Source organism: Rattus norvegicus, chromosome 4 (assembly GCF_036323735.1).
Source record: "Rattus norvegicus strain BN/NHsdMcwi chromosome 4, GRCr8, whole genome shotgun sequence".
Lineage (NCBI taxonomy): Eukaryota > Metazoa > Chordata > Mammalia > Rodentia > Muridae > Rattus > Rattus norvegicus.
In genome coordinates, this window is record NC_086022.1 from 85,756,318 (window position 1) to 85,769,630 (window position 13,313).

Sequence of the window (13,313 nt, forward strand, 5' to 3'; positions counted from 1 at the left end):
GCTAAACGTCCCAATTTCTTTATGAAGAAGGCGTTAGGTGGAGTAGGGCTCTGGTCATCTCCACCATGGGGTTGGCAAAGAAACTGAGCAGAATGTGCTGATGTAGGCTGGAGACTTGTGGGTGTGGCAGGAGACACAGTTTCCATGCCATCCTTGAAGGCTGGTAGTGGATCATAAGGCCTAGGGAGCTGTAGCAACTGGGCTTCAACTGGGATTAGAAGCCAAGTTGAGGCTTGGCTTTCTAGGGCTTTCCCTCTACTGAAGTAATAAGCAGCACTTTGGAAGATTGGACTCTGATCAACAGAGAGAGTTCTAGGGCAAGCTAGGAGGTGACAAGAAAGCAGCTCTCTCAGTGCGGCTGTAGAAGACCCTGCTTGGCCCAGGACCTCACCAGTGCCCTGGAGAGGTGGGCTGAATTGTGCAGGACCCTGTAGTACCGGTTTGCTCAAGGAGGTTGCACTTCCCTGCTGGTTCTGAGATTAGCTCATAGCCTATGGCCAGGTCGGCCGGGGGAAAACCTAGGGCTTTGTAGTCTCCAGTGGGATAAGGCTCTATGCGGGTATATGGAGGAGATGTCTTACATTCTAGGGGCAAAGGACTTGGCTCTCGGAGTAGTTGGCCTGACTTTGGATCTGAGCGGCTGTGAGACTCAGGCTTCGTCCTGAGGCTCTTTGTACCTAAGTCACCTCACTTGTCATGCATAACAGCTAGGCCTGCTTCACAGATTGTACACGAGGCTTAGTTTCTTGGTATGGGCGTATAAAGAAGGAAGTCCTTTTTGGAGTATACCTGCTCCACGAGGGTCAGGAAATGCTCTGGGGGTTCGAGTAGCGAGCCTAGGGAGGGAGAATTGGCTGGAGGGGGGAACCGACCTGAAGTCCTTACTGTTAGATGCCCCTTCTCAGCACTTTCCCTTGAAGATCCTGAGGGTCTTAAGCCCAGCCCCAGAAGCATCCTGACCCTGACAGCACCAGATGTTCCCTGGAAAGGAGACCACACTGAGACTAATGGAAGACAGGCGTGGTCATGGCCCCACTGAAGCCCGTTAGTCCTAGAGCTGCTGCTTCCCATTCTGGGGCAGCCCAGGAGAGCTGGGGCCTGCCTGTATAGTCATCTTGGTTAGGCAGAGGGGTTGACATGCACAGAGGGTCCTAGAATAGCTGTCTGTCATTTGCCCTGCCCCATCTCTAGTTCTATTTTTTTTTTTAACTGGGAAAAAACCTACAGGGCATCTGCAGGGTGTGTGGCAGTTTCCTACCATTGCCGAGAGCAATGAGAAGGCTTGAAGCCTAGGGTACCTGCTGGGCTTACTGCTGGTTGCATGTGGCCTTGACCTTGGAAAATCCCTTTTTAACCCCCATCTAGAAATGGAAGCTGGAGCAGTTGAATCGCTTCTAGATCAGTGAAGACTCTTGAGCTCCAATGGGAAAATGCTTTCTACATGAAGTACAGGCATTCTGAGCGAGTAGAACCAGGGCTACTTGTTGAATGGAGGTGTCGGAGGGCACAGCAGTGTGCTGGAGGGATGCCCATGCAAAGTTGTTCCCTTAGGCAGATGGAATATGGAGCTGCCCTAGCCGTGGAAGGAAAGGAATTGAGGACCAAGGAGTAGCCATGGTGCAGTCAAGAAAAGGCTTTGGGGCCAGGTCACTGTCTCTGTGTTGGTGACCCTTGGCACCAAGGCCTCTGTGCCCTTGCCTGCAAGTGAGGTCTTGTGCCTCAGCCTGTGCCCTGGGTTTCCCATGAAGCTTGTACATGACAGAAACCTGAGGAAGTTCAGGGAGAAGGGCCTGCTGTCATGTGAGGGTCCCTCAGTTTAACCTTCAGGCTCTAGGTATGCCTCCTCACTAGCTTTGGTTCCTCAGGGTGGCTGGTCTAGCCAATACCTGCCCCCATTCCTCTGGAAACAGTCTCCCGCCCCCCACAGCTTAATTTCTGTTTTTGCTGGAAGCAGTTGAGCTGCCTCAGCACTGAACACACCAAATCCATTTTTCATGGGCCGTGCTTAAGAGAGGCTCCTCGTGCCAGGCTTGGAAACGTCGACTGCCTCTGCCCAAAGTAAGCAACCTCCATGCTGCTTTCATTGCTGCTCACTTGAGAGGTGTCTGTGGCCCCAAGCCAGTATGGGAGGCTTCCGTCCAGCTGGACAAGGTATCCCATTGGAATGCCTTGGTGGGCTCATGTCTTTCCAGGGCCAGAGCTGTGCTGGGAGAATGGTTCCTTCTTCCTAAGTGCCACCAGACATTGTTCCCACCCCTAGCCACAGTTTCTGGCCCAGGTTACCTTTCATACCATCTTGATGCCCTGAGGCCTCCCATGTCTTGGCAGCTTGAATTTGATGAGATAATTTTAATAAATATTTTTTTGAAAGCAAGATGTAATATTGGTACCATTCAGCTGTGTCTTAAGAGGGCAAAAATGGCCAAGTTGGGTTGGGTTTTCTACTCCCTGGGGGCCCAAAGCAAGCACTGTCTTAGGTATCCTAAAGACTGGGACCATGCCACACTGCACAGTACAGCTTCCCACTGTGCGTGGTGAGTTCAGCTTCAGTGGCCTGGTTCACAGCTATCCCATAGCCCCACAGGGTGATAGGCATCTCGGGCTTGGCCAGGGAGACAGATCCTAAAGCCGAGGCTTCCCGGGTTGGGGATTTAGCTCAGTGGTAGAGCGCTTGCCTAGCAAGCGCAAGGCACTGGGTTCGGTCCCCAGCTCCGAAAAAAAAAAAAAGAAAAAAAAAAAAAGCCGAGGCTTCCCCTAGACAGAGTAAGGCCCTAGCAGAAGGGGAGACAGAGGTAGAGCTTGGTGAGTCCCTAAAGCAACTAAGGTGGTATTAAAACCACACACAGGAGCTACCATCCCCAGGCATGGGTCACCTGAGGGGACACAGTAGAATTACTCTACAGCTGTTCCCAGGAGTTGACTTTGAGAATGTGCACCATAAATAAGCCGAGAAGTGTGCAAGACAGAGTCTTAGTTATCATCGTTTTTCATTGGAGAAGCCACAGCACCAAGTGTCTGGTTTGAGGTCACAGGTTTTAGAGGAGTCTGATTCATTTAATTTGAGGCTCATTCATTTCTTTTGTCGCCACAGTAAGAGCTGAGATGGTTCATAAAATGAGGGGTGTTTTCAGGGTTCTCTGGGCTCCCCAGGCCTCCCTCTGGACCTTTTCACTCGCTTTCCTTGCCCCAAACATGGTTACACCTCTTAAACATCACATGTCTGGGAAACCCTGTCTGAGCTTCTCTTCCACATTCAGCTTCCCATGAGGCCTCCCGTGTGTTTTCAGAGGAGCTTGCCACCCTGTTCTGGCAGAGCCCCTCACCACACTTTGTAAGTCCTTTTTCTTTCTGAGTCACCCCCACCAAGCAGACACACCAGCTGCTTCTCAGGTAGCCCGTTTGTACAGATCAGCCTCTTGTTTATTTTTGAAAGAGGGTCTCTACAGCCCAGGTTGACCTCACATTCATTCATTGCCCACAGTGGGCCCGAGTCTTCGTTTCTTTCATCCTGCCAGTTCAGAGATCCCAGAAGCCACTCCTGTGCCTAGAGGAACATGCTCTTGGTACAGGAACTTCCCTCACTGTTATGTTTTTATGATCAGTTAACTGCCTGTTTGAATTACAGGGTCAAAACAAAGACTGCACTTTAAAGGAAAGATAATTTTATTAGAACCTTGAAGTGTAATAGTTTCCGAACTGGAATACTATATTTGATTCTGAGTGTCTTGGTGGCCAAGGAAAAAATGAAAATGTACTCGGTTACATCATTCTTGTCAAAATAGCCTTTTCTCCTTTTAGCTTTAAGTCCAAAAATTATTGTTGACATACAAGGAGCACTATTATAACTGCGTCTTCACACACAGTTCATCATGCCCAAAGTGCAATGAGCAAAACTTCATACTGGTTTGGTGCTGGGAGTGTTGACACTTCATTTCTGTAGTCTATTGTGTTAGTTAGGGATTCTGTAGCTTTGATAAAGCACCATGACCAACAACAGTTTGGGGAGGAAAGGGTTTATTCCCGTTCACAGCTCTCAGGTCATACTCTCTCACTGAGGGAAGTCAGGGCAGGGGCTGAAGCAGAGGCCAGGGAGGAATGCTGCTTACTGGCTTGCTCCCCCTGGCTTGTTCATCTTGCTTTTTTATTTTATTTTAAAATATTTTTAGTTTTTACCTTCCCCCCTCCTACTGAAAATACATTCTTTCTCCTATAACATATTCGGATTACAGTTTTCCCTCCTCTCTACTCCTCCCAACTCCTCCCACCTCCCCTCCTATTTAGAGTCACTCCCTCTCTGTCTCTCATTAGAACAGAACAAGCTTCTAGGAGAGAATAATGAAATAGATTATCAATCATCAGCCAAGACAATGCCCCAGACTTACCTACAGGCAATCTGGTGGAAGCATGTTCTCAATTGAGCATTTTCTTACCAGGTGACTCTAGCTTGTATCAGGTTGCCAAAACCCAAACTAAACCATAGTATTCCAGAACCGGTAGGAAAGCCAGCAGGCCCTGTGCAGAACCATAGTGTATCAGAGCTTCTGTGGGTGTCAGTCAGGCCCTGTTGTAAGTGCTTTACAACCTGCTGCAAGCAGAGACCAACAACTTTGTATTTTACAGCGGAGAAAAGGGGATAGGGACCAGGAAGTTCAGAAGCATCTCTCTGACATGTGACAGGCTCAGAGTGGCAGAGCCACAGGGCCAGGCAGGGGTGACTGAGATACAATGAGACCACATGCAGCATCAGCAACATTTTAATACCAGACAAGTCAAACCCAAGATTACCAGCTAATCAAAATTGAGTATTTAAAAACCCTTTTAAAATAGTGAATTTGTAACAAAAGTGAGTACTCCCTGGCTCTCAGTGAATGCCAGCCCTGTTCTTCATCTGCTTGTACTTGCTGACCACACAGCTCAGTTCTTCTGTATAAGTGCTGTGCCAAGCAAGCACCCTTAGGCCTCCAGTGTGTTACCCAGGAGCTGGGTGGTCTCATTCTCTGACAGAGGGTAGCTCAGCTCCCTTAGGTCAGGGTTAGAGGTGACAGTGGTCCCAGAATGCAGTGTGTCACCACTGTTGCTTCTGACTTTGGTGCCTCTGGGTCATACATGGGCTTTATGGTGGTATTTCTGTCACCCAGGTTTTAGGGCTCAGTTCTGTGTTCCTCTGTCCTTTAGAAGGCCTGTCTAGGAAGAGGTGAATAACATGCTCTCTATGGCTACTCACTAACTTTTGTGGCTGGGCTGGAAGCTGTGAAGCTATGATCCTGTGCTCTGGGTCTTGTGCTCTACACAAGTGGCTTGAGGTGGAGATGTATATTTGACGGGCCCCTTTTCCTTCTTTCTCAGTTCGAAGCGGGACCCTACGGTTGCATCCTGCTCACCTTGTCTGCCATCTTGTCCAGATCCCTAGAGCTGTGAGTATCTGCCCTCATCCAGGGCAGGGTCTGTCCCTCTTGTTCCCTGGGCAGCACTTGATGAAGCTACAAGGAGGGAAAGCCGGCTGGTGTGGAGACGAGTAGTCCAGTCTATACATCTTTCTGGGGTGCCTTCTCTGTGGCCTTCCCATATGGCAGGGGATGGCAGGGGATGGCCACGGATGGCAGGGGATGACCTCCTCCCTCCCTTAAAGAGCCGCAGACTTGAGCACTCAGTGGGATTCTCCTGATATGTGTGCAGGGATGGATAATGGAGGCAAAGGCCTGGGCATGGCCATTAGGGAAGCCGGCATATTAATAGCACATGAATTTTTTGTGAAGTACAATTGATTGATTCTCCATTCCTTCCAAGCATAGGTTTAGAGTATGGAGCTCTGGGGGAGGGAGATTGTTAGGGGTACCTGGTGAGGGAGATTTGGGAAATAGTTCTTAGCAGGTTTGGGGAAAGGGCTGAGCCTGGGTTGCCTGGACATAAAGAGTATTTGTTCCCCTGTAGATGTGAGCTGTGCTGGCGGCCTAGTGCTCTCTCCTGGGCCTCTGCTGTGGCTGGGAGGAGGTGCTGGGCTTTGCAGCCTCGTGCACTGGCCCTCCTGCTGCTCGCTGATGCTGACCTTATTAAATCAGGGCGTGCACAGCACTTTCTAATGGCATTTTACTTCTAATCCCACCATAATGATATGATTCATTCCCAGTGTGGACTCACGTGCATGGGGACCTTAAGCCTCTCTGACTTCTCCCAGGCTTGGCTTGCTAATCCTTGGATGGTGGGAGGGTTGGAGGGGGGAGCTTTCATCCTCACTGAGGGGAACTGTGCTCCTGGGGACCAGGCCTGGTAGTTCTAACTTCAGCGTCTCCAGCTGTGCAGCAGCTTCTGGCCCAGGTGCAGGTTGCCTTGTCTAAGGGTGTGGTGACGGCTGCTCTCATTGGAGCACCTGAAGTGGGCACCCTGACCACATGCTAGCTCCTCAGTGTAACTCCCTCCCCCGGAAGGGACTCAGGGCACCACATCTAAGCGATCCTCTCACTGGGCAGAGATGGAGAGCTGCTGCCCCTTCTCCCTGACCCATCTGACCTGGCCAGGCAGGTCAAGGGCTGTCTCTATCCAGGCTGTCATTTGTGGGAATTTGTCAGTGTGGGGATAGCATTAAAGTCCTGACAGTGAGTGTACACACACACACACACACACACACACACACACACACACACACACACACACGTGGACACATTGACACCAATTCACAGATAAGTACACACAAGTGTCTGTAGCATGGACACAGAAGACTCCAACTGACTCCAGAGCCTGTGGGTAGCTTTTTTGAGCCCCATAAGCAAGTGCCTTGAGGTTCCTAAGGCATGATAGACTATGTTAGGCCTCTTCCTTCCCAAGGAGCTGAAAAGGGACCTGCTGTGGGCTGGGTTTTATCTCACAACATCAGTCTCTCCTCACCTTCCCTTAGAGGTCAAAGTAGAGGGCAGGCCCACGTACAGTGAGAACAATAGCAGCTGGGTATCTTATGCAGCTTCAGTGTGCCCAACCCTTTGCCTTAACAGTCATACTGGAGAACATGGAGTCTGTACCCTGCTCTGAGGGAATCCGCTATGGTCACTGTGGCTTTAGGAGGTGAATGGTTTACCTAGGCTACGCGTCAAGGCAAGCTGGAAGCCAGCTATGTAGCAGGCTGGGCCCACACAGCTTTTTTGCTTTGCTGTATACAGAGGTGAATTCTGATGATGGACAGACTTGGAATGAGGCCTGATTGCTTCTCTGTGCTGGAGTTTCTTCTCCTAAGAACTGGAGATTCCTGGGCCTCTCATCCCTCGTGGTTTGCCCCATCTTTCCTCCATAGGAAACCCCTGGATCACAGGTAGGGCAAGGTCATCTTTGCTCGAATGCTCCCATTTTGGGCAACCCTCTGGGAGCATGAAGATGGCCACATGCTAGCCTCCAGTAGGTCCTTCCTTCAGTCTTGTCTTGATGCCTATGAGGCCTTCTCAGTATACATGACCTCAGCATGTTCAGGTCTTCACAGTGCCCATCCTTGGCATGTACTTCCCCGCCATATCTAAACACCATGGAACCTGAGATGGGCCTGGTAGGAGGACCTATCCCAGGCCTGGGATGTCCAGTGTGAAGTGAACCTGAGGTCCTCTGAGCCATTCAAGTACCGTGAAGTCTGCAGACTGAAGGCTTCACTGGGAACCAGGGCAGATCTGGGTACCCTGGGTGGCCTCTGCAAATACTCCCAGAAGGCTGCTTGAGGTGGGAACATCCCAGCAGAACTAACCTTGCTTGTACCACCTGTGATCCAGGGGCTTCCTTCAGAAGAAAGATGGGTAGCAGTGAGGAGAGGAGCGGCCTGAGCAGTTCTAGTGTTGCTTAATTCTGAGGTAGTGTTGGAATGACCACAAACCTTGGCTCTAGCTGGCAGTTATGCTCCACTGGGCATACCAACGTCCCATCTACTACCTTGGGGTCAGCAGCCCTTCGAGGCCTTTCTTTGTAGACATCTGGACACAGAAGTAGAGATGTCACACAGCTCAGGTGCCAGGTGGCCTATGGCAAAACCATGGATGCAAGCCGTTTACACCTTCACGGTAGATCAAGGGCACTTAGATCGACTGACACTCAGCAGGTACCTGGCTGGCCAGTGCGTCTACAATGCTTTTTCACTACCTGACCAGGGCTGATGAACCTAAATCTAACTTATTCTTCAAAAAAAAAATCTGTTTCTGAAAAAGAAAGAGAAGAAAGCCATTTCAAAGCTCACTGTGTGAAGCAGGTACAATCAGGTGGCAGGGAGTGTGGCGGGGGAGGGGGAGTCCCCTTCCTGCCCCTCAGCATCTGGCAGACTCTTCCTTGTTCCCAGTTCTGCTTAAAAATGTCGGGAGCAGATGATGGCCGTGGGCCTTCCTGCTCTGGGTTCCGAGTCAGCTTTGGAGAATCCTTTGATGCTCTTTCTGGAAGGTCTGTTACCACTTTGAATGGTAGTTGGGAACAGGTCCTAGGAGACTAGAGTTTTTAATATCAAATGCTGCTTAGCCATGAGAGTGCTGGGTTGGGACGACCTCCCTAGTTCATCCCAAATACTGTGTGTGTGTGTGTGTGTGTGTGTGTGTGTGTGTGTGTGTGTGTGTGTGTTGTTTTTATATGTATGTGCATACATGTATGCCTGTGTCTCTGTGTGTGTGTGTGTGTGTGTGTGTTGTTTTTGTATGTATGTGCATACATGTATGCCTGTGTCTCTCTGTGTGTGTGTGTTTGTATATCTGCATGCATGCATCTGTCTATATCTGTTTGTGTGCATGTGTGTGTGTCTGTCTGTGTTTGTCTGTATGCATATGTGCGTGCATCTCTCTCTCTCTCTCTCTCTCTCTCTCTCTCTGTGTGTGTGTGTGTGTGTGTGTGTGTGTGTGTGTGTGTGTAGTGTTTGGGGGAGAGAGAGAGGGAGGGGGGAGTGTTGGGTGGGCTCTGAGGTGGATATTGGTGTTCTCAGACTGTGCAGAGGATAGCATGATGCCATGTGATGTGAATGAGTGACAGAAGGGGCACTCTCTCCCCTCCATGGTGGGGTTCTCTCCAGCCCAGAGGCTGCTCTTATATCACCCAGAGGTCACTTGTGAGCCAGAGTGGAGCTAGGGTGCATGCTGTGGGCAGATGCAAGCCCAGCATACCCAGGCCAGCTGCTCCCAGGAGCAGACAGAAGCAGGCCTTTGAGCTTTGCTTCCCAGGGAGGGCAGAGCTAGTGTAGATTGTTTCTCTGCAACCTGATTTCAAGCTGTGCATATTCTTTCTTAAGATCTGCAGTTGCTTACGGTAAAGCCTGTGTTACATTTCATGCTCTCATGACTTCTAGACACTGGGCCGTGTGCCTAGAGATTTCCCTAGGGAGTTCGTGCAAGGGATGCTCAGAGCCCCGCAGTCAGGGCACTGCCCAAGTAAGGCTTGGGTGACCCAGGGCTAGGGGTGGGAAGGGAAAGGGGTGCTATGGGAAGCACAGCCTGGCTCATAGTGAGGCAGTGCCCATCAGGGGCAAGAAGTCATGCCAGCAGCCTGAAAAGAAGTTTTATCCAGTGACCATCAGTACTCGTTACTGTGGAAATTCCAAAACCACAATGCTGGGCCGCACAGCCAGGCATTGAAGGCCAGGGCCTCACTACACTGCATCTCACCATATGACTCTTGCTCTCAAAACTCTTGAGATTAGAAACAACAGTGCCAGCAGGATATTTTCTTTGAGAAAATATCCCTGAAGTGAGAGTCAGCCATGGTCGCTGGCAAGAAGGCAAGTGATGGAACATCAGTCTGGCCATAGGCAACAGAATCCAAAGATTAATTCATTCATGTAAAGTATGGTGGGAGGAGAAGGACATCCGGGATAAATGCTGTCTCTGGGACTTGGATCCTCTGCATCTTCACCCCTCTCTTATCTCCCAGCCGTGTTCCCAAGAACCAGACTTCCTGCAGTTTGCCCCCTGCTAGGTATCAGGTTCCTAGGCATTGTGTGGCTAGCCCTGGCTGTACCCAACACAGAATGTGTGAAACTTGGGGTGCCTCCAGGAAGACAGTTCAAACCCAAAGGTTTACTCTACTGTCCAGCGATAGGATGTTTTGGTTTCAGTCAGGAAGTAGAGGCATGGGGAGCAGAGCAGAGCAGGAGAGCCAAGGTCAGTTTGGGGATGGCCTCACAGGCTCTTCTGAGAAACAGATAAATTCAAGCACAAAGCTAGACAAGTTGCAGACTCCCAGAGGGGAGATGGGAGGCCTGAGACATGTGCAGTGAGGCTAAGACCTAGGAAGCTCTTGTTGGGAACCTGCTGTCCCTACACATGCGTGGCTTTGGTCATGATGAAGTGTGCACAATGCTTGGCAGGCAGCATCTTGAGAGTGTCTAAATGTTCTCAGCCCTGGACAATGAGAAGTAACAGCTACCCAGACCAGGAGCCCCAATACCTGGGCTTTCATCTCCACAGACAGCTACAGTCTCCATGTTGTCAGACAGATCTCCAGTCCTCTCCTACCTGGGACTGCTCCACAATGTGCAAGGCTATCCAGGATGGAGAAGGGCCCTTGCATTGAACCCTTAGGCTGCAGCTTAGGCTACAGCTGGGAGATGACAAGAAGTCCCTCAGTGAGTTCCAACAGTACTTCCCATGTGAGGAGACCATACTAACATTTCCAGCTAAACCAAAGTCAAGTATGGAAGGGAAGCCCCATGTCTTAGCAAATGCCTCACCCAGACTCCCACATATGAGTCATTCTTCATTAGTAAAGTGTAAGTGTATGGCCAGGGTCTTCCTTCTCCCCTTAGGGAATGTGTCTTAGTCAGGGTTCTATTGCTGCTATGAAACACTACGACCAAAACACGAGTTCAAGTTGGGGAGGAAAGGGTTTATTGGGCTTACATTTCCACACTGTAGTCCATAACTGAAGGAGGCCAGGAGAGGAATCCAAACAGCAGGAGCCCAGAAACAGGAGCTGGCTTAGAGGCCACAGAAGGGTGCTGCGTACTGGCTTGTTCAATAGAGCTGGCTCAGTCTATTCTCTTATAGAACCCAGGACTCACCAACCACCCACAAGGAGCTGGGCCCTCTCCCATCAACCATTAATAAAGAAAATTCTCTACAGCAGTGGTTTGCCACCTGTGGATTGAGATTTCTTTGACAAATCTCTGTCTTGAAAAATATTTACATTACATTTCATAAAGTAGCAAAATTACAGTTAGGAAGAAACGGTGAAAATAAGTTTGTGGTTGTTGTTGTTGGTGGTGGTGGTGGTGGTGGCGGTGGTGGTAGTGGTAGTGGTGGTGGTGGTGGTAGTGGTGGTGGTGTGCATGCGTACATGCATGCATGTGTGTTACCACAACATGTAGAATTATATTAAAGGGTCGCAACGTTAGGAAGGTTGAGAACCTCTGTTCCACAGGCTAGCTCACTGCCCTACAGGCTAGCTCACTTCTCTACAGGCTAGCCCATTGCTTGACCTTATAGGTATTTTCTCAGTTGAGGTTCCCTCTTCTCAGATGACTATGGTTTGTGTCAAGTTTACGTAAATCTAGCCAGCAGACCGTGAAGTAAGGAGGCAATTTAGCCAGAAGTAGAGGAGAGGAGAGGAGAGGATCCTTGCTGCTACCTTGGGCTTTTGTGATCTTGTAGCAGCCCAAGGAACAGACCACAGGCCTGAGACCATTCTCCCATTTCTCAGGGGTCTATGTGAAGTGAAAGGTAAGTTGCTGTCTTAGCCGACAGTGCCACTTATCTTGTAGCTCCCAGTTTAATAAGCTGTGCATATATCTTCTTCTCTGGGGGACAGTGACAAGAGCTACTCAGGTGAGTCTGATGACTTACAAGGAGTGGAAAGAAAGCAAGGCTCTAGATAGGCCCACACCAGCTTGGGAACTTGATGGCCTTTTGTACTTCTGAGTTTAGTTGTTGGGGTCAGAGTTAGGTCCCCAGGCTACAGAGATGGCAAATTTAGCTGGGGAGTGCCCACTAGGGCTATCTGTGAGCAGCAGCTCTGCCAATGGCTACTTAGACTGGGTGGAGCATGAGAGGGGCCCACTCTGTGGTCCAGGATACAGTGTGGTTGATAGCTGAGCAAAAGGCTCCTGGCCCTTAGGTACATGCGTATGTTTCCGTTCTCCCTATTTCTTCTATTGAGGGTTCAGGTATCCAGGAGAAGAGGATGGGCCTTAGTAGGAGGAGAGGAAGGTAGCACACTGAACTTCGAGAAGGGCAGCCTGGGCCAGGGGTAGGCTGCGTATTCCTTCCTCAGCTTGCCACCTGGAATCTAGCTATTGGAAGGTGTGATGAGGGCTTCCCTTGCTTACAGCTTCTCTCGCTTGGTACTTGCTATGCATCTGCAGGGTCTGTCCAGTAAGGAACCAATAGGACATTACATGGTCCTAAAAGTCCTTGTCGCCTAGAGGGACAAAGTGGTCATATGAGAACAATTGGTATGGGCCCTGGAGATAGGAAGGAAGGAGAGGAGAGATGTGGTATCTCTGTCCCTGAGGTAAAGAAGGGCTGGCTCTCTTTATGGAGGAAGGAACACTTAGCAAGGATGTGAAGATTGGCATTAGGGCTTGTCAGACAGAAAAAAAGATCAGTCTCTAGGAATCTAGCTGAGAGGAATGGTACCAGGGCCAGGGAGAGATGATGAGTCATGAGGCACAGGCAGCTTGGGGCTACTCTAGGCAGTAGTGAGGACCATGGGTTCCTGTTCCTTTTTCTTCCTTCAGACAGGCCCTTCTTCACTCTGTAGTGCTTCCTTACACAGTTTATTCTCTTTCCACTGCCTTGGTATGGGATGAATCCTCCTGCTCTCCTGCCATGATGTTCCCACAATATGCAAGGCTTCTCCATGATCTCACCCCCCATTATAACAGCCCTGTAGGGCAGCTGTTGTTATCCTAGGGGACCAGAGGCCTGACATTCAAGCATCTGACCACTGTCCCTTCCCACTGGCCCTTCCTGGAAGAACCATCTCCCCCAATCCTTTGTAGATGTCCTCAGCTACATTTCGACCTTTTGGAGGCCCAGGTTCACCATAGGCTCTTGGCTGTGACATGAATGGTTGAGGTGGCAGGAATTGTGACCTCTCAGTCATTGTTTTCCTGTTTTTAATTATTGTGATTGTAGGAAAAAGGAAGTGACATTTACTACATGCCAGAGGCTTTATATAGTTTATCTCACTCTGTTCTCACAGTAACCCATAACAGGAGACACAACCATGCTCATGTGACCTTTGGGGATATAGACTCCCAAAAAGGGACAAGTTTTAAATGGCAGCCTTTGGGCTTGAACCCAGTCCTCACCGACTTAGAGCCCAGATTCTCTCAGCTGTATCACAGCTGCCTGTCTCACTGCAGAAACTCACCT

At 49.9% G+C, this 13,313-nt stretch overlaps 1 protein-coding gene across 4 annotated transcripts in view; it reads left to right on the plus strand.

Moving 5' to 3' along the window:
• The window catches only part of Mindy4 (MINDY lysine 48 deubiquitinase 4), a 108,505-nt gene that overhangs the window by 67,269 nt on the left and 27,923 nt on the right, over positions 1–13,313 (plus strand). For all 4 annotated transcript variants that reach the window (XR_005503604.2, XM_231787.10, XM_039108680.2 and 1 more), the window contains one exon: positions 5,347–5,414. Coding sequence is in view for 3 of the 4 variants with exons in the window: in XM_231787.10 (XP_231787.5) it covers positions 5,347–5,414 (68 nt within the window). In the remaining variant the exon portion in view is untranslated. The remainder of the gene's footprint in view (positions 1–5,346; positions 5,415–13,313) is intronic.